Genomic DNA, 19,156 nt, shown 5'->3' with positions numbered 1-19,156 from the left:
TTGAACAAATGCTGGGCCTTTAGGAAGTCCCTTTTACCATTTAACACAATTTCCAGACCTCTGCCAAATCCTCAGCTTACCATTCTGTCACCTAGAGTGGTTTTAGAACCACTACAAAGGCAGAGAAAAATCTCTCTCTCTCTTTTTTTTTTTTTAATGCACAAAATGCCCCAGAAAGTTTCTGGGATAGATTTGAACAGAAAGTGACTCCACGTAATAATAGGAGAGATTGGGAGAGAAGTAACATAATTGAGTTGAAAGGAAATTGATCAGGTTTAGATGTTGACTGCATTAGAAATTGCAGAAAAATTGCAAATACTGTTTTAGGATTTTTGTTCATACTCCTCTAGCATCTCAAGAACCAGACATAAGCCTGATGGCAGACTGAACTTTTCATTTGTCTTTGTAGTGAGTGGTAGATGTGAAATTCTAAAGACAAGTGAAAAGATATAAGTAATATAAATTAATGTTCTGTGTTTGCATGACTTTGTGGGCTAATACATAATCAGGTGTATTTGCACGTACCTTGGACAAATACAGCATTTTCCTCCGAAGGGAGAGTGAGGGCTTTAAGGCAAGAATTTGACATTGCATATAGACTTAAATCTTGTGTATATTTTGCACCATGGAGAGTAGTCATATAAGCTTGACCCGTGCTGTTCTTATGCTACCTTAAAAAAAAGAAAAAGAAAAAAAAAAGGAGAAAAAAAGTAATTTTTCTTTGTGAGTTTACAATGAAAGATAATGGTAATATAATAGTATTCTCAAAAAATTGAAAATAATGGTCTTCCTAGCCTGACATTTATCACAATCTCTTCATTAATAAATCATCTGGGGAAGAAACTTTTTGGATTCTCACTGTGTACAGGTAAAGGCTAGATATCTTTAACTTAGAAATTATAGCCAACCCTGATGTGGACCAAACTCTCCAGTTTTATCTTTAGTGGCCTCCCACTAAGACGTAAAACCTGTGGCATTTGAAATCTTTGTGACTTTTCAGAGCCCAGCTGAGAAATGACCACTTTCCTAAAGCTTTTTTATCACCTCCCAAAAGATGCGAACTCCCTATTATGATTCTCTGTGACACTTGACTTATCCCCATTTTAGTTGCAGCTGGGACTGCAATCTGTTTATCAGCTTCTTTTCCTTTCTCTCCTGGGCATGTTGCTAAACCTCAATTTCAAAGTGGGTCAATGTGACTGAGCTCTGACCAATAGAATATGGGCCAAAGGATACATGCCAATTTGAAACTTAGTCCCCAAAAAATCTCCCACGTACTTCTCCATGCCCTCTTCTCATTTCTTATCTGCTAGTGGGAGTCAGAGGATCCAAGGGATTCAGTGGGTATCCAACATTCTAGAGAATGGAAAGTCACCAGATAGACCTTGTGTACTCAATGTCTTAATGCAAACTGACACACACTGGAATATTATATGAGTGCAAAATGAGCTTTATTGTATCAAGCCACTGAGATATCGAGGTTATTTGTTAAAGAACTTACCCTACCCTGAGCATTTCATCATTGTGTTTATCATATTTTAGTCCTTTACGGTATTTGTCATTTGTCTTGTTTTCCACATTGCTTGGGATGATGCTCTTGCATAGTAAAGATTCAGTATGCAATTCATGATTTAAATTTATGAGCCTGTTATGCTCGGAGCTAATGGGGAAATTTCCACAGTCAGTATCAGATGAGAGGTGGTGGGAGCTGGGAAGAGGCCAGTCAGGCTCTAGGGAAGAGATACTGGAAGGTGAGTACCCAGGCGTGGCTGACAGCACCCTTGGGACTTTGTTCACGACATCACCACCAGTGTCTACAGCTGGATTTTACATCATTACGGACAGGAGCCTTCTTGAAAGAGAGAGGCTCTTCCCTGCAGGAAATTCAGAGGGCCCGGAATCTGAAGATTTCCTCTTCTTATCAGGTTGCCACAGAAAGGAAATCCGTGTCAAAAACGTGTCCCTGAAAGCATAGCTCTGGAGCCTCGGGTGACATTTGAGATTACCTGGTGATAGCTGAAGCCCCTATTTTATGAGGAAGCTACACTCAAAGAGACAAATGACCTTCTCAAATTTCCTGATCTGATCCTAGAATCTTCTCTGTTATAGATAGCTTTATTTCTCTAGTTTAAAAAATAAAATAATTTTAAAAATACCTTTTTCAAACAACCATTTTCAAATTCAACATCTCCTTTCACCCCCACTTCATACGATACCAAAATGAAACATACGTGTGATGGAAGAGTGTGCTTTGTGTAGGAGACATTTGAGGAAGAAGATTGTTCTGTTTTGTCCAACCTTAAATTTACAGAATTCTAAAAGGTCTGTCATTCTATTGCCCAAGTGTGATGCTGCTTAAATACAGGCCCTTGAATACTGCAACGATTTAGTGGAAGGGGTGCTTTATGAAATTATATGCACGAAAGCAACCAGTCCGAAACACTGCCAGAATCCGCAGGTTCATGCAGTTCTGCTGTGTATCACCCTCCCACTCCTCTCACTGAACCAACCGACTCTGTCTTCATTGTTCCCCATTCTGACGCTTCCAGACTCTGACGCATGCTCCTTTTTAGCCTTCCATTCCAGCTGAGGCATAAATATCTCCCACTCACAGTCTCCACCTTCTACTCCCTCCCATCCTGCCCTTGCTCTCATTCCCCCAAACCAGCATCTGCCACCCACCCCCATCTCACAGAATGAAGAGGACTAGTACTATGTGCTCATGTTTGCTTTGAGGGCTTCCTCAAGAGGCCCATTGTTTGATACTTATCTGTTCATGTGTCTGACACCAGACCAGACTGAGCTCAGCCCCAGGATCAAAAACAACAGAGAGGCGTTCAGCATGCCTGTTTCCAACAACCGTGCAGAGTGCTTATCTCATACATTGTCTCTTCCAACCATGCCAGCAACACTTTAAGGGAGGCATAAGTGTCTTCATTCCACAAATCCCTTGTTTAAAATAGGTGATAAGAGGCAGCATCGTGATTGTACCCAGACTGGGTTAGCTCTGATGTCAGGCTTGTCTGTGGACTCTCTTAGTGATCACTCCACTTGGTGATCACTCCTGCTGTATCTTCTTCCCACCTTCCCACTCTCTTTTCTCACTTCTGCAGATATTCCTTTATTTACCATCTTCTCTCATTCCCTCAGATTCAACGGTTAAAATGGGAAACTGGGTTTTTCAACCTGTTCATTTCTAGAACACTACTTTGTCACCTTCCCCCCATTCCTGTTATTTGAAGTCTACCTATAAAATTACCTATGCTGTATTCTTTCACTTCTCCCAGCCTCAAAGCAGTATGATTTTTAGCTTCTGACATGCTTTCTTTCACATCTTGTACTCAATAATTTAATGATACATAAAAATGATGCTTCAGATTCCTCAAACTCTCCATTTCCAGACTTTCTGCCTTACTAGAAACACACATCCATTTCTTTTTCACCTCGTAAAGAACTTGATCTCACCTTGGATCACATCAGTACAGGGACGTTTCCAGTTTACAGGTCTCATAATTCCTATTATCTCTCAAATTACATTGTGTCTACCAAACCTGTATCTTCCAACACTACTGTTCAGCTATTTCCTCTTGAAATTCTATTTGCTTCTAAATGTCAGATGCCGTGTCATTTTTCTCTACTCCTTCATTTGTCATAGGATTGAGGATTCTGAATCTATAAATGAAATAATGTTAAGCACACTGGAGGGGACATGTGCAAGGGTTTCGGATAAATCCAGCATTCGTGTGAATACTTGTCCTTTAAAACTTTAATTCACCTGTTGAGGTGTTAATGTAGTTTCCTACAGACCTGCAGACGCCCATGCCTCTGACTCTATAATAGAGAGGCACCCCTAGGGGGCGCTCCGCCTCACAAAATTTACGTGACTGCCAGGAGCGTGCCTAACTGATGGGATCACTTTAGGGGTGTGGCCTCAGAGGAGAACTTCAGCGCGCAAGAGTTTGGGTCAGAAACAGGTCACAAAATCTATGTAGAAGAGCCTTTGAAGAATGTCTGCTGTGAGCCTGAGCCAGCCCCGGGTATCCAGCGTTCGCAAAGCAAAGGCTGGGAGAGGTGAGCAACATGCCCTTAGACGGTGTGCCTTTCTCCACGGCGTTCCCTCAGCTGACTCAGCAGGAGTGGATGGAGTTTGCAGACTTGCCCTTCTGAGGGTTCCTCCTGGCCGGCCCTCTGTATAGCTTTAGATTGAGTTGACTTCTGGACAAAGCCAGCTGTGTTCCCCTTAACGTCTGCGACAAGCCACTTAATGGAGGAGTGCGGTGCCAGGCAATTAGCCTTTGAAAGACTCAGCCTTAGACCGGGCAAGGATAATAACAACAACAGACGCCACCGGTGAGTTAGGTACTGAGCAGAAAAAAAAAAAAAAAAAAAAAAAAAAAATGATGCCTTCAGTTATTGCAGTGCATACAACAGACTTTCCCGTACTGAGGTCCAGACAGTACTCGTGACCTTCTTCTCCAACAAGAGTGACCGCAATTCCCTGGAGTGAAGATCCTCCTAATTCACCCGCAGAGTCGCCTTTAGCCTCCTCGTCGACCTTTGTCATCAATTGATGAAGGACCATGTGTTTTTGCAGTGCTGTATTAGGAAAAAGAAATGACAGAAAGGGCCTGACATCAAATAATGTACTTAAGATTCTGCAGCTCTGGGTGGCAGCCACATGTCAGGGGAAAGGAGAACTGTTTCCAGTCTGGGGAAGCTCCCAGTTTCTGACCCGGGCTGACAGCGGGCTCCGGCCGCCCCCGAGGACCGAGGAACCCCGGCCTTAGCCCCGCCCCTCGGCCGGCCCGCGGGGCTGCGCTGCCCGCCTGCCCCCAGCTCCCCGCCCGGAGTGCGGCCGGCGCGCGCCTGTGGGTCCGTGTGTCTGCGTGCGTGTGTCCCTGGGTGGGAGATGAATTGGAGTCATACGACTGGGAGTTTCCTTCCGAGTGGTTTTGATCAGCAATCCATTAGGGGATCATGGAAACTTTTTTTTTCTTTTCTGGCTAAAAGGATGAAAACTGAGTAAGTACATAGAACTTTGAACTTGAAACGGAATGAAACAAATGCAAGCAAAACCCTGCGGATGGTAACCAGGTCCATTCTGAGCGTGTTTTCCCTTTTCTGTTAAAAGCCGTGAAGGTTTACAGGAAAGTGGCAATTTAAACCGGAATGAAGGGAAGCAGTTAAGAAACATGAAAGGCTGAAAAGCAGGACTGCTTTAAAACGCGAGGAAAAATGAGGAACTGTTAAGGCCAGCTGGCCTGCGCCCAGCTGTGCAGCAGCGCTTTGGTTTAAACCTACTGCGTTCTCCAGTGCTGTTTTTAGGCTTCAGATTTACTTTGGTGCTGTTTCTCTTTTCCTGTGAAGCCTTTACTGTGAGTTTAAGGATGTTGTGAAAATAAGGCATCGCCGGAAGCCACAGTTTGGCAGCCTGGGCTACGCTTAGGTTATTAGTTACAACTATTATTATTTTGATGTCTTTTTTTAACCCAGGCCAGTCACTTTTCGCTGTCAGCCATGGAAGTGCTCTTATAAACCGCCTCAGACTTTTGGGACCTACGCTTCTTTGGCATGACACTTCGGAAAGTTCTGAACTGGGGATGGAGCTATCTTGATTTAAGTTGTGGAAAAAGAAGACAGATTTGTTATTTTTCATGCTGACAAAAAATAGCTGCTATGACTTTTCCGGCATCGTGGACGGCGGCCAAGTGAAGCTGGACTGGTCATGGTCTGTCGTCCAGTGTTCCTTTGTCGTCGGCGATTCTGCCCCCGGCCCTTCTTGGTGGGCTTGGTGGTGGCAATCTGTCTCTTCTACCAGACCCTGACACTCCGGGGGACGAGGAAGCTCACAGCAGCTGTCCCCGGGGCTGCCCCAAACACACCCACCGAAATCCCAGACAGCAGATGCAAGAAAGGATTCTCCCAGGACAAGCAGTGCTTGCTTCTCTCCGGTGATGCACAGGAAATCAGAAAGGTAAGGCTGTCATAAGCTTAACCTTGACATTTTCTGCAAAGATAGCAGTCTGCCTCTCTGTCCCTTCTGTAAGACTAAAATTAACTTCTGTGAGGTCTGAAAGGGATCCAGGGTATTCATGGTCCAGAGAGTAACCTTACGACATGTTAGCTTCAACTCCTTATGTTTACTTCCAGAGAGCCCTGGCCATTATGTTCTCTCTCAGGATTTCGCTTCATTTCAGCTGAATGAAACAGACAATTTGGAGAAGTTGGAAGCGGATTCCTTCTAGAAATACTGGGATTCTAAAAAGTCTGAAGATTTACAGTGCAGGAACATAAATCAAATATTCAGAAAATTTGGTAAACATGGAGGGTCTCTTTCATCCAGGCAGTTAGTACAAGTGGCCAGATCATTCCACACTCAGAGTTGTCCCCACATTACACTTTATAATTGATTAAGTTGATTTTTTTTTATTGCTGAGCACGTTTCTAAAGCAATATATTTATTTCTCAAGCATTTAAAAATAGTATAATAGGTTTCTTCAAAAGAATTGACACACTGCACTTTATTGTTTGTAGAAATAGGAAAATACAGATTATCCTAACTTACACTATTCTGATTAACTTTACTTGTTGGAAAAAACACAAAGCACAGATAAACACGCAGAATCTCCGTTTTAATATACCACTCTGTTCATGCCTGCTAGTGAAATGATGACCTTTAAAACAGCCCAGTCTAAAGAAGAAAAAGAAAAACACACACAGAAATTCCTGGTTGCAAAACCACTGATTTCTATGCTACAGTAAGTAGTGTAGCAAGGTAATTTGGGAATGTCTAAGTACTATCATATCTGCAATAGAGTTAGGTAGATCCTATGATCATGGTTATTTTTTGGAGCAGAGTTTCCTGTTGAATACCAATACTTACTGCTACCATTACTGCTAACACCACTACCGTCTTGTTTTAAAGACTCTTTTATGTATTTCCTTCCAGGCTCATTGCCCTTGGAGATAGGTAAAGCAGATCTGATGACTCTAAGACGTTAGGTAGGCCACAGGGCTAACGTTATGACGTGGTGCATTCATCTGGTTCCTACTGCAGGGCTGATGCACCAAAGGACAGTAAATTCAAAACTCTAATAACAACTTGTGAACCCACAGCTGTAAGAACTTACTGATACACAAGATGATATCAGATTTGAACAAAGACAATTTGAAGACTTTTGAGTGACTTATTTTACAGCAATGTCAAGAAATATCCCGACCAAGAAATATGGCCAAAAAAAAAAAGCAGTTAATACAAGTAGAAACACCTCTAGATGAAACTTCAACTGCAAGTGTGAATCAAATGTTAAATGCTCTAAAGTAACTGAAGATATCACATTTTTCGTTGGCTTTAACTTAACTCTTACTTGCATTTTTTAATACATCATATTTATGATGAGTGTAAACTATGACCTGAAAGTCAGTTCTTGTTTGTTTCCAATGAGTATAATTTCCTTAAAAAATATTCAAGTACCTAAAATTTTCACTAAGAATTTTGGACAAAAAGGTCTTTGATGCATTAACTTACAGCCCTTCTCACTCACTACTAGACTTTACGTGACTCCTGCTCTTGCCTGTAACTTAGGCATATGTTAACTGTTATTTGTAGGCTGTCACAGAAAATTCCATTTCAGCTTTGGATCTCCTACCACTTGTAAACCATCTGAAACTTATTGGCTGCTCGTGTAAAACTTCACTCTAGAGTTTTCTTCACAAAAAGTGCCAAACACAGGATGATTTTTTCCCCACACTCTAATATTTTAACCATCAGCAAGGTTCTGAATTCACAATTATAGTTCAAAAGCTCAGTGGATATGAAAACTGACTTTCCAAACATTTGCCATATACCTCTATTTTCAGCTTAACTTGGACCAGCCGTTTGTTTATAGCCAGTCTTTATTAGACAGATAGCAAGCTAGAAGGAATCACGTGGAAGTTAGTTAAGATCAAATATAAATTAGTTCTCCTTGTAATATATGTTCCAGGAAAGAATCAAATAATCATCCCATTTTGAAGATGAAACAGCTAAAGAGAAAAAAGAAATATCTTTGGAGTCAATACTCAGATCTTCGAAAACAGTGGTGAAGTTCATTAAAAAAAAAATAACTGTTGAGGTGCTATATAGATTTTCCTCAAGACCTAAAATATAGCTGTTAGGCATTTTATAGAAGAAGCATTGTTTGTATCTATAAATTTCAGATTTTGTTATTACTTTTACTGGCAAACTAAAAATAGTCATGTTAGTAGGGCTTACTTGTAACCATTCATCTTTAGGTGATTTTTCAAGTTACCTGAAACAGCTGGTTTTGACCTAAGAGTCATGGATTCCAGGAAATATTTGGATGTATAAGATATCTACCAAACCCAGGCACTTTATGCAAAAAAAAAAATTGTGGGTACATGTATGTGCAGTTCTCTGGGGGAAATTATGATCCTTTTCAGATATTCAGACCTCAAGAAATCATGGGAAATAAGAAAGTTTTAAAAGCCATACATTTAAACTTTAAATTAACAGCCTCTCCAGAAGTGTAAGTTGGGTCCAAGTTTATAAATCTGAAAAAGGGAAAAAAAAAAAAATTAATTAAATAATCCCCTTGAGGACAGTTGAAAAAACACTGCAATGAATGCTGTAGTGTCTGCAGGGATAAACATTCAGAAACCAAAGTATATTCACAGAGTATTTCTCTAATCATAGTTTTCATACCTTCATGAATAAGCAGTAAGTATTTCTCCCTTGTTCTGTTTGTAGTTCTTTCTAAGAGAGGACCCTGTACTTTATCAGCCTAGTAACAGAGGGTTCTATAGTAGCAAATATTTAAAGGTAAGTGACTGTGCTCTGTCCACCTTTGTAGTTGGGACCTGGTTCAATGTCTAAAGCTGTCTTCAGTACAGATTGAGATCATGGTATAGCAGATGCCAACTTTCCATAGTGAGGAAGTGTTCTCCCTCTTCTGGCCAAATTTTAATTCTTTTTTCCATTCGAGCTTTCCAAAGGGCCTTGCTAAGCAGATGTGTGTTTGTCATTTCTTCTGGGTTTCCTCCCAGCATTAGTTGTCTGAATTTTGGCTGATAATCTGCTATGTCTTAAAATTACTTCAATTGAATATATACACTGAAGGCAATTTCAGTTATCTTCACTGAATTAGGTCTCTCAAAAGATTTATTTATTTTTCTAAAATCTAACATCTAATATTTCATAACATAGGAAGTGCATTCAATTTTATAAACAGACACAATGGAAGAAAATCCCTTTGGTATATGCTCCTTTAATGGAAAATTAGCTATTTGGGGAATACATTGACACTCACCATAGCCATGTGTTTCTGATTACCTCCTGTTGATGCTCCAAGGAGCCTTACCATTTCTTTGTTTCTTGACTCTTCGTTTTCCAGTTCTCCCTGACTCTTTATTCTTCAGTGAGTGTTCCCTACAACTACTGTCCCAGTGTCAACCATAACCCAATGCAAATAAATGAATGTTTTCACTACAAACAATTTTTATTTAATCTGTGTTTCTAATAATGCATAATATATTTAACATTTGAAAATGTCTGAAAGTTACTTGTTTAGCCTAGGTTTTCCAGAAACAGAACCTACGGCAAACACTTAGATGCTAACATTTTATTGATTGGTGCAATCCCAGGGGCATAAGAGAGGGGGAAATAAAGGAAGAAGGAGAACAAATACAAATAGGTGACTTGTTGGGAGACATTTCCAGAGAAGCTGTATTAGACCATCGCATCTCAGAACAGGCACTGGGGGAAAGGGGAGGAAAGGACTAGCAATTTATCTCCTGGCTTTCCCCTTCCGTCTTTCATTGATTAGAGTTGGTCCCACGCTACTTGCATGTAGTGTTACCTGGGCTCTCTGGACGGCCATGGGGGAGCCAGGGCATCAGTGGGTGCAGTCCTGCCAGGGCAAAGGTGAGGTGGTCCCTCCCTTTCAATCTGTACTGGGCATGGGAGCGCTCAGGTCTGTGGTGACCATGGTGGTGAAAATGGTGTCCATAGCTTTCTGATCACAATAATGGCATGAGTGATGCCCACTGGAGAGGTATGTGAGGCAGGGTGATATAGTAGTTGTGCTAATTTTGCTTTCTAAAATCCACAGACAATTTCTAAGTATGTTCCCACTCTTGGGAAATGGCATCACTTTCTTTCAATAAAATATATGTAATTATCTTATTGAGAATGCTCCTCTCCAACTGAAAAAAAAAAAAAAAAGCTCTGGCCTCATCTTTACCCTTTCTTCCCCTCATCTCTTTCATTCATTCATTCAGTCATTCATTTGTTTTGTTCATTCATTTAGCAAATATTTATTAAGCAGTTTATACATGCCAGACACTGTGCTAGGTACTGGTGATATGGAAACAAAGGGCACTGTGAGGCAGACACATAAACAAATAGAATGCTAGGGAATCCACAACCTCAAGACGACATTTTAAAAGAGGAGGAGAAGGAGCTAGAAAGAGTAGAGAAAGAACAGGGTATTAAAAGCAGAAAACACCACATATGCAAAGAGGAAATTAAAAAGCCTGTGTGCGTGTTTGCGCGTGTGTGTGAGAAGTGTGAGGAGAGCAGAGCAAGAAGGCAAACAGAAGGCGGAGAGAGTTCGGCGGGGTCTAGATGTTGGAAATGTGGTCATGATGAGGAGTCCGGGTCCTGTCCTGAAGGTAACAGGGAACCCCCAAAGAATGGAAAGTAAAACATGCCATAAATAGATTTATGTTTGGAGAGAACATTCTGGAAGGCACATTGCAGAATGGACTGGGTGGGAGGGCTGAATTGAAGGCAAGCAGATCAGGTGGGCTGCTGTGTCAGAGATGGGAGCCATGCAGCTGCAAACCAGCACATCCTAACGATTGGCAGCAAATCACCGGACACTTGGAAGAGGCAAGGAAATATTCTACAGGTTCTGAGAGGGGGGAGCATGGCACTGCTCACACCTTGATTTCAGGCTTCTAGACTCCAGAATTGTGAGATGATGTACTTCTATTGCTTTAAGCTGCTCAATTTGTGGTACTTTGTAATAGCGGCTCTAGAAAACTATAAAGTTCGGGAGACACAATGTTCAGCATAGAAACTCACAAGTCACATCAATAGCACTTGTCACCTTGCTACGTTGGGAATGTTTCCTGATCGCTCGAGGATTTTGTTTTCTCACCTGAAAATGTGTATATTACCACCTACCTTACAAGGCTAACGTGAGGCTGAAATGAGAGAAATCATGTGATCATGTAAAGCACTTACAGCTTCTGGCAGCTAGAAAGCACTCAATAAGGATTAACTCTCAGAGTAATTATTATTTAATCTCCTTGAGGATTTACCCATCTCTGTAATTTCTTTAGACCCTAACACTTGCCCTTCATGAAGTAGGTGAGCAATAAGTCATTGCTACAATGAGCATAAGTACGTGGGTGAGGAGTGTCTGAGGTGATAGCCTTGTTGAGTTTCTCTCCCTGTTCTCCAGCCTCTAAGCCGTTGCCTTTTCACAGAAAATGAGCCTTTAGAGTCAAGGAAGGCTGATATGGTCACTCAAAGTCACGCCTGCTTATCTGTAAGCAGGGTCTTCAGTTGGGGCTGAATCTGTTTTGTTTTGTTTTGTTTTTAAGTTTAAGATGCTAGCATTAAGTACATGTTATTGTTGAGAATGTGGAGAGATGAACTGGGTGTAGAGTAGGGGAAAGAGGTTAAGATTTTTGACCCTGAATAAATATCTGTTTGTTTACTATCTGTCTCCCCACATAGACTATAAGCTCCTTAAGAGCAAGGACCTTATTTGACTTGTTTACGCTGCATCGCCAGTGCCAAAACAGTGTCTGACACATAGTGAGCACTGAAGGAATATCTAGTCAACGAGCGCACAAATAAATGAATGATTCATGCGTCTGAGGGTCAGAGAACATCCTCTTTAAAGCAGAGGCCAGGAAATGAGAGGAGCGCCTTTCCTCTCTTTTTCCCTGTGCCAGACCCGCAGGTCCTCCATTCCATCTTTTCCCTGTACCAGTATCCCTCGAAGTCCTTTCGGTCCCATTTCTTGCACTTTGGCCCGGTGCCCATGACCTTACCATTTTGTTACACTGAATTTGCTTCATTAGTTATCATCCATCTCTCCTGTCCTCTTCAGCTCATTTGTCTCTTTGGGGTTCTTATCCTGTAAACACCCTCAGGTATCCACCATAAAGTTTTAAAAACATCCTCTTCCAACCTATGTGCCTCGCTGCCTATTCCCATCTCTCTTGGCTTCTTTGTCCTAGCATCTAACCTCTCTTTGTAGCAAGCAATTTCCTTTTTTTTTTTTAACAGACTGATTCTGCCAAAAATTGAGCTTTTCCGTTTACATGTTTTTATATTTTAACCAGATTTGGAGGTAAATATTTTAAGATCATGCTGATGGCATCCAAAGACAGAGGTCAATGTATAGGAGGCTCTCAAGAGATGTTGTCAGCATACCAACAGGTATGCGACTCTCATAGAATTAGTTAGGCTGCCTGATGAGCATTTAATGCTTGTGGATTTCTCTGACATAGTTGATTAGACCTATGTTTAAATTTTATAATGAAATATAAATATTTATATATTATATATATTTATAAATATAAATATAAATATAAATATTTCACTGCACATGGGTGAAAAATTGTTCACAGTGAGAGAATTTTAAACAAATCTGAATTTGCTGACGTTAGGCAAACTTTAATGAAGGCTTGGTGAAGCTCATATTTAAGCACGTTATGTTAAATTTCCTTTGAATCAAGGAATCAATCAGTTTAGAGGTGTCATTCTCTCTTGTTTTTCCACAGTAGTGGCAATAGCTTCAGCCTCTTTCTCTCTGTAAGCAAATTTCTTTCTTGTCCTAAGGAAACTCACATCAGATAAACCCTCTGAAATGGAAACCACTAGATACAGTAACATTATTAAAAGTGCTTCCTACACAGCATTGTAAACTGACTATATTTCAATTAAAAAAAATATATGTGTGTATATATATGTGCTTCCCATTATCAGCTTTGGGTCTGTGGCCTTTGGGGTGAAAGGAATGTTTTGGTTTTATTTTTCCCTTTGGTTTCCTTTGGACATTTTTTTCTAGGGAGCCATTCAACTAAAATGATGAGCTCATGCTCTAAAATAAGATTTGTGTTCTCTGATAGAAACTGTACCAAAGCTGGAAATCTGCAAGGTGAAAGACTTTTGTCAGTCTTAGTACTTTACAGAGCCTTGTCCAATGCAAAACAAAACATCTTGGTTTATCAAGTACAGGGTTGAAAAAGGAATATAACAGTAAAAGATGCATTGGTTCTTGGTTATATATAAGGATCTTAATGAAAAAAAATTATTCAGCTTTCAATGAATCTCACTAAAGGAGGCTATGGGTACTTGGTAGATGAACCAAAATAATTATTTAGAAGATCACATGGATTTGAAAGAGCAGAGTGGGCCCTATCAGCATGTTCTGAAATATAATTATATTTGGTTTCTCTAATCCTACCTGGGGATTCTAAATAGAACCGCTCACAAGTTTATTTATAGTGCAACCCCGTCAGAATGATTCTCTGAGGGAGAGGCTCAGAGATGCTGCATGTTGCAGGTAAGAACAGACCTGGCTATCCCCAGCAAGCCCTCTAACCCCTAACTTGTTAAGTATATTGAGTAAGCAGCCTAATAGAGCACAGGAACGTTGTGGAACAAACATGGGCTTCCTTGCACGTTGGTTCAAATTCCAGCTGTGCCATTTACTAGCTAAAGGACAGAGACAAATTTTACCTAGATTTCTAAACTCTCAGTTTTCTCAGTGAAAACATGGAGCTACCTAAGCCGCACTCGTGAAAACTGAATATGTGTTTGAAAACTGAGTATGTGTTTGAAAACACCAAAAAAAGTGGTGGCTGACCAGAGTTGGCATTCAATAAATGTTGGTGTCCTTCCTGCCCCAGAGAACCTGGGTTTAAGCTCTGACCTCAAAAGCAAGCACTTTAAATGGCTTCTATTAGGTTTGTTTCAAGAGTGCACATAGAGTACGTATTTTTGATCCTCAGCCTATGTGCATTCTTCATTATATTTTGCTTAGACAGATGTTTAAGGCGACATGTCCTGTGCGAGCAGTCTTGTGTCACTTACCTGTTTGACGCGGCTCAGTGCAGTCAAACGCAGGCACGTTGCACTGGTTTCCCAGGACTGAGCACAAGGCTTCCTTCCTCTCCCACTCAAGAAATGGTTTGACAGCGAGTAGTGTGAGTACAGCCCATCTTCCCTGGTTTGCAAAGTATAAATTACTTACAAATTTTGATATTTTAATTCTTTTTATAACCGATTTCTTACCACACACCTCACAGCTGATCTTGACACAAAGAACCTGGGATGTGCTGCCCTATGTGTATTCTGACGAGGCCTAAGAGAGAGACCTGGGGAAGAGTGGGCGATTCAGGATGGGAGAGTCAGGCAAGGGGAAAGCCTGATGAAAGTGAATAGTCTGTGGGAGAAAAGAGAATTTATTTAAATAGTAATACTGCTCCAGGATCCTGGTGTTTCTTATTTGTTTCGACATAAGAAAAAGCGGATGGTATTGGGCTGGTGGTGCAGACTTGGAAACCGGCTGAACCACCTGTTAAATGTCCACGTATCTCAGGCAGATCCTGCTGTGCCCTACTCACGGTCTCCAGGCGAAAGAGGACACGCCCCGATGGGGACCCGGTGCCAGTGCTGAAAAGCTGAGCGAGCGTGGACAAGCGACTCTTTCGGGTTTCATTTGCCCGGACCCTGGCGTCGGGGTGGCAACGCCTGTCGCAGAGATGTTGCAGGATCGAATTACGCACTGTAGCTCAGAGCGCTGTGGGAAACACCGAGATGATTAAAGGCAGGAGAATGAACATTAGCACATTTGTTAAAAGATAAACTGAGGGGTACTGAAAATTTTTAGAGTTTATCTGAGCACAAGTCGACTAGAATCAGGCAGTGCCAAACTGCCCTCCACCCTCAAGAGCGGCGGGAGAGACTTTTACGCAGCAAAGGTGGAAGCAGAGCAAGGAAGTTACTGATTGGCTGTAGCTTGAAGCCTCCTGCGCTGCTCCTGATTGGTTGTCCTTAAGTTTAAGTTTCAAAACCTGCACTTCGATTTACTTATATAGACCACCGCGGCGTTAGAGCCACCCCAGGCTCGTGGCGTCCTTGTTCAATTAATTTAACACATCCTAAAGGATAATTTCATGAAAATGTTCTCATGGCACTTGGCGCCTCTTGAGGGAAAAGGATGCATATATGCAACGTAACCGTGAGTACTAGGAAATACTCCTTTTTTCATTAAAAAATTATAGCGTGCTATACAAATGTCAAGTTATTCAGCTATGTTTCAGAATGCCACTCGGAGTCCAAAAACTGCCCTGTCACAATTGAGTTTCACTGTTTCTTTAACAAGCAATAGGAAGTATAATAGCATTCCCATGTTTCAGCCCCAAGCCTAGTCCTTTGCTAGTGGAAAATCTAGCGTTAATTTAGACAAAGTGCACAGATGCTTCAGGAAAAATGGAACAGGAAATTAACTTTTCTGTAGCAGCGTAGGGACTGCCTGACCTTCGCAAAGTATCAGTCAGAAAGTCGACTTTCACACTGGACACACCTTCCCTAGTGGACACACCCAGAGGGCAGAAGTGATTTCAAATGTTTTTTTTTTTCCCCTCATGCTTCCTTTTATTATTCTCTCTCTCTCTTTTTTTTTTTTCTGAGTAGACAGTGAAAACATTCATAACACATCTGAAGCTTCCTACACACAAGCTAAACCTACTTGTCCCCGTATTTCAGTGCTACATAAGCTATTTTAAGAGCAGATAGATTTGGAGCAGAGTTAATTTTCTCTCTCTCTCTCTTTTTTTGTAGAAAAAGTAGATATAGAGGAAAAGGAGGTAAGCTGATTATTTTAAAGAAACAATGGTTAAAGTAATACTAGGTCTGCTTTAAACACACTTGTTTGCTGTAGAGCAGATAAAATGTATCTGTGAAAATAGATTCTGTGAAAATACAAACCTTAAGAAGCTGCTAGAATTATCTCCTGCTTTCAATATAAAATAATGACACTTTAAAAGGAAGCCCTTCTCTGTGATAGAAATGGGAGGATGTCACATCATTCAATGATGTGCATGTGATCTAAGCACACAATTCTTAGCAAAACCCTGAACAAAGTAACCAAGTATTTATAATAACGCAACCACTCCCTGTGAAGTCTAACATTTACACAGAACCTTCTACTAAATTACTGGCATTTGGATCAGGGCAGGGATCAAGTTCACACAATGCCTGGCACATAAGGCATTGAATGAATGGATGAATGGGAATTGTATAATTCATGCTGTGTGTCCAGTATAGGACTTCCTGTGGTGGCCAGCAGTCCTTAAATTCTCCCTTTGTACTTTCAATTGGATTCTTAAACACTGATCTCCCCTGGGTTCATTCAGAACTTCCTCTGTTTATAAGATGTCCTTACCGCCTGCTTTCCTGAGAAAACCAAAGCAGTCTGTCCTGTTAGAAGCCATGCTTTCTTCTTTAGGCCTGACCTATGAGACCATCTGCTGGACCCTTTAAGAATAAACTGGACTTGTAGAAAGGGAACTTACTTTTCTAGCCAGTCACAGAAAAAACAAAGCCAAATGCTATCCTGCAATACAATCCATCCCTTACGGAAAGGATTATAGAGGTTAGGGGTTTGAAAATTAGATAACAGTATTAGGTGATGTCTGACTCCTTCCTCTAGAGATAGTGCTTATGTTGTAGTATTGCTGAATATTGTCATTTCCTGCCAGGTTTTTTAATTTTTAAAGCAAAAATTTGGCCATCAAATACATACACGTTCTAGAATGCATGTGTAATTTGGAGAGCTCTAAAATTGGTTTTGAAAGGGGGTCGTGAGGTCGTGTTACGATGTGTTGGTGTGACAGTACAGCATCTGGAAATGGGAGGAGACTCGGGGTGGGCTGGGTGGAGGAGAAGCATGGGGAAGGGGGCCCTTAGGGCTTCGTCAGGCTGGGTAAAGCGTTGTCCCGCGTGGTCCCCGAGGTTGTGTATCGGTGCTGGCCAGCGAGCTGAAGGGCCACAGAGAGTGAACAGCCACAAAGGCGCTCAGAGTAAGCAAGAAAACCGAACGCGTGCCAAGGCATAAACGTGCACTTACGGAGGCTTGGTGGGAACATGTGGTAGAAGGCAGGATGTTTCTTCTGTGCAGAGCTTGGTGCCTGAGTATTTCACACTCATTCCCCGATGCGGGTAGGATGAGGCAGAGTTCCTCTGTTCTGTAGCCTTTCATTCAGAAACCAAGAACTGGAGCTGACCTCTGCTGCCCTGGAGATGCAGGGCCACCCGCATGGAGTGTGTTGGTTTTCCGTCCGTAACTATCTGTGCGGTGCGTGGGGACCCTGGATTTCTGGGGAGGATCCGAATCAAACTGGTTGCTACACGAATGTGAGTGCTGAGGGAGCCCGAGATACTATCTGCATTCACTGACGATATTGGACACTTGAAGTGGGCTTTGGAACCTCTCCAAGGGGTATGAATGTGGTGACTGGATAGGCAGTGGATGGAGAATCTTAATCCCCATCTCAGTGCCTGAAATCTCCCTTTACATCGGCAGGTGTTTCATTTAGGCTGGACCCTCTATCCAGGGTAGGGCGTATTCCCTGTGGTGCTGCAGGAGAATCTTGGCTGGCCACCACGAGGTTTTTCATGATGGCCTGATGCAGAGGCCTGGGACCTTTGTGTGTGCAACGATGAGATGCAGAGAGGACTGCGGGGCTAGGAGGAGAGTCGGGGTCACAAGCTGGGCAGGAGTGGGGTGGGAGGATGTGCAGCAAGCCTTGTAGTAGAGAGAGTGGGGAGAAGAGAACAAGGATTGAAGTGGAGAATGTAAGTGAGTTCAGGAACCTCGTGGGTGAGTCCTGAGGATGTGTAACTGAGCAGGTCCCTGGGGGAGCCTTTCAGGGTCAGACCCCTCCCCTCGTCCTCTGGTGCAGCTCCTCTCTGAAGCACCCAGATAATAGTATCTCATGTATATTTCTTGAGTTTTTCGGATGCTCAAAATCACCACCTAAGGGAAGAAATTAACTACTTGACGATCGAGGGCACCTTGCCCCCAGACCTTCTGGCGCCTGGGGGTTGATGGTGTTGACCTCCCTGTTACCGCCACATCAACCAATCAGAGGACTGTGCACGAGCTGATCATGTACCCTGTGACTCCCCTTCCCTTACCTGGCCTTTAAATATGCTTTGCTGAAACCCTTCGGGGAGTTTGGGGTTTTCTTAGGCATGAGCCACCCTGTCCTTCTTGCTCGGGCCTGCAACAAACCTTTCTCTGCCTCAAACTTCGATGTTTCAGTTTGTTTGCCCTAGTGGTGCGGCGGGCACGCAAACTTGCCTTCGGTAACAGAAGGTTCTAAGACCAGCTAATGGTGACCATATTTTCTAAGCCCTGAAGAGGGAATGATATGTGATACAGAGCTTTTTATATCCTGCTTGTGAATTTATTTATGGAATATTATAACAAGATAAAACATTAAATCATATTTAGTGGTGAAGTTAACATACTTCCTAATTTTTGCCCAGCACCCAAATCTCAAAAGGATGCCCATTGTGTATATGGTATCAGTGGCCATACTTTTTTCATAATGATATGTTTGCTCTGACACTGGATTTTTTCAGAGAAGAATAGTAGAAATGGTGGACCACTGATTGTTTATTTTATTTAAATGCTTTAATGCCCCTAATATAGAAACACTACCTTGTCATAGTCTACTTGTGACAGAAACCTTGTGAAATCATATGATTGAAAAAATTCAGTTTTTCATTTTGTTAATTAAACAAGGAGGTATGTAGACTGAGATGGTGCCTATGGAAGAAACCAAAATCTAAGCCTGTGAATGGCTCCAGGTTACCAAATCAAAACGCCAGGGACAGCCGGTCACAGACAGCCAGCTAGGCTTTAGGTTGCAGTCCATCAATAATTTCTTTTCTCTGCTTCTGCACTTTCTCTGTAGAAGTCTTTCCCCAGCGCTGGTTGGCGGAGTGTTCCTAATCACTTTGGGTTTGGTGCTGTCCAGCTGGAATGGATTTTTGCTCAAATACACACTTAAAATGTTAGGTATGCCTCAGTTTATCTTTCAAGAATTTAAAATAATTTGT

At 41.8% G+C, this 19,156-nt stretch overlaps 1 protein-coding gene across 4 annotated transcripts in view; it reads left to right on the top strand.

Moving 5' to 3' along the window:
* Positions 1-3,944: 3,944 nt before the first annotated feature.
* CPED1 (cadherin like and PC-esterase domain containing 1) overlaps positions 3,945-19,156 on the top strand; it is a 250,328-nt gene continuing 235,116 nt past the window's right edge. Inside the window, exons 1-2 of one of the 4 annotated variants that reach the window (XM_045511114.2) lie at positions 3,947-5,022; positions 5,494-5,974. In XM_045511114.2, coding sequence (XP_045367070.2) covers positions 5,726-5,974 — 249 coding nt within the window. In that variant the 5' untranslated portion in view covers positions 3,947-5,022; positions 5,494-5,725. Of the gene's footprint in view, positions 5,975-19,156 lie in introns of all 4 variants that reach the window. The other 3 variants (XR_006722160.2, XM_010947605.3, XM_045511115.2) reach the window with 3 other exon arrangements.

This window comes from Camelus bactrianus, chromosome 7, assembly GCF_048773025.1.
Source record: "Camelus bactrianus isolate YW-2024 breed Bactrian camel chromosome 7, ASM4877302v1, whole genome shotgun sequence".
Taxonomy (NCBI): Eukaryota; Metazoa; Chordata; class Mammalia; order Artiodactyla; family Camelidae; genus Camelus; species Camelus bactrianus.
This window is presented reverse-complemented; position numbering and strand designations above follow the sequence as displayed.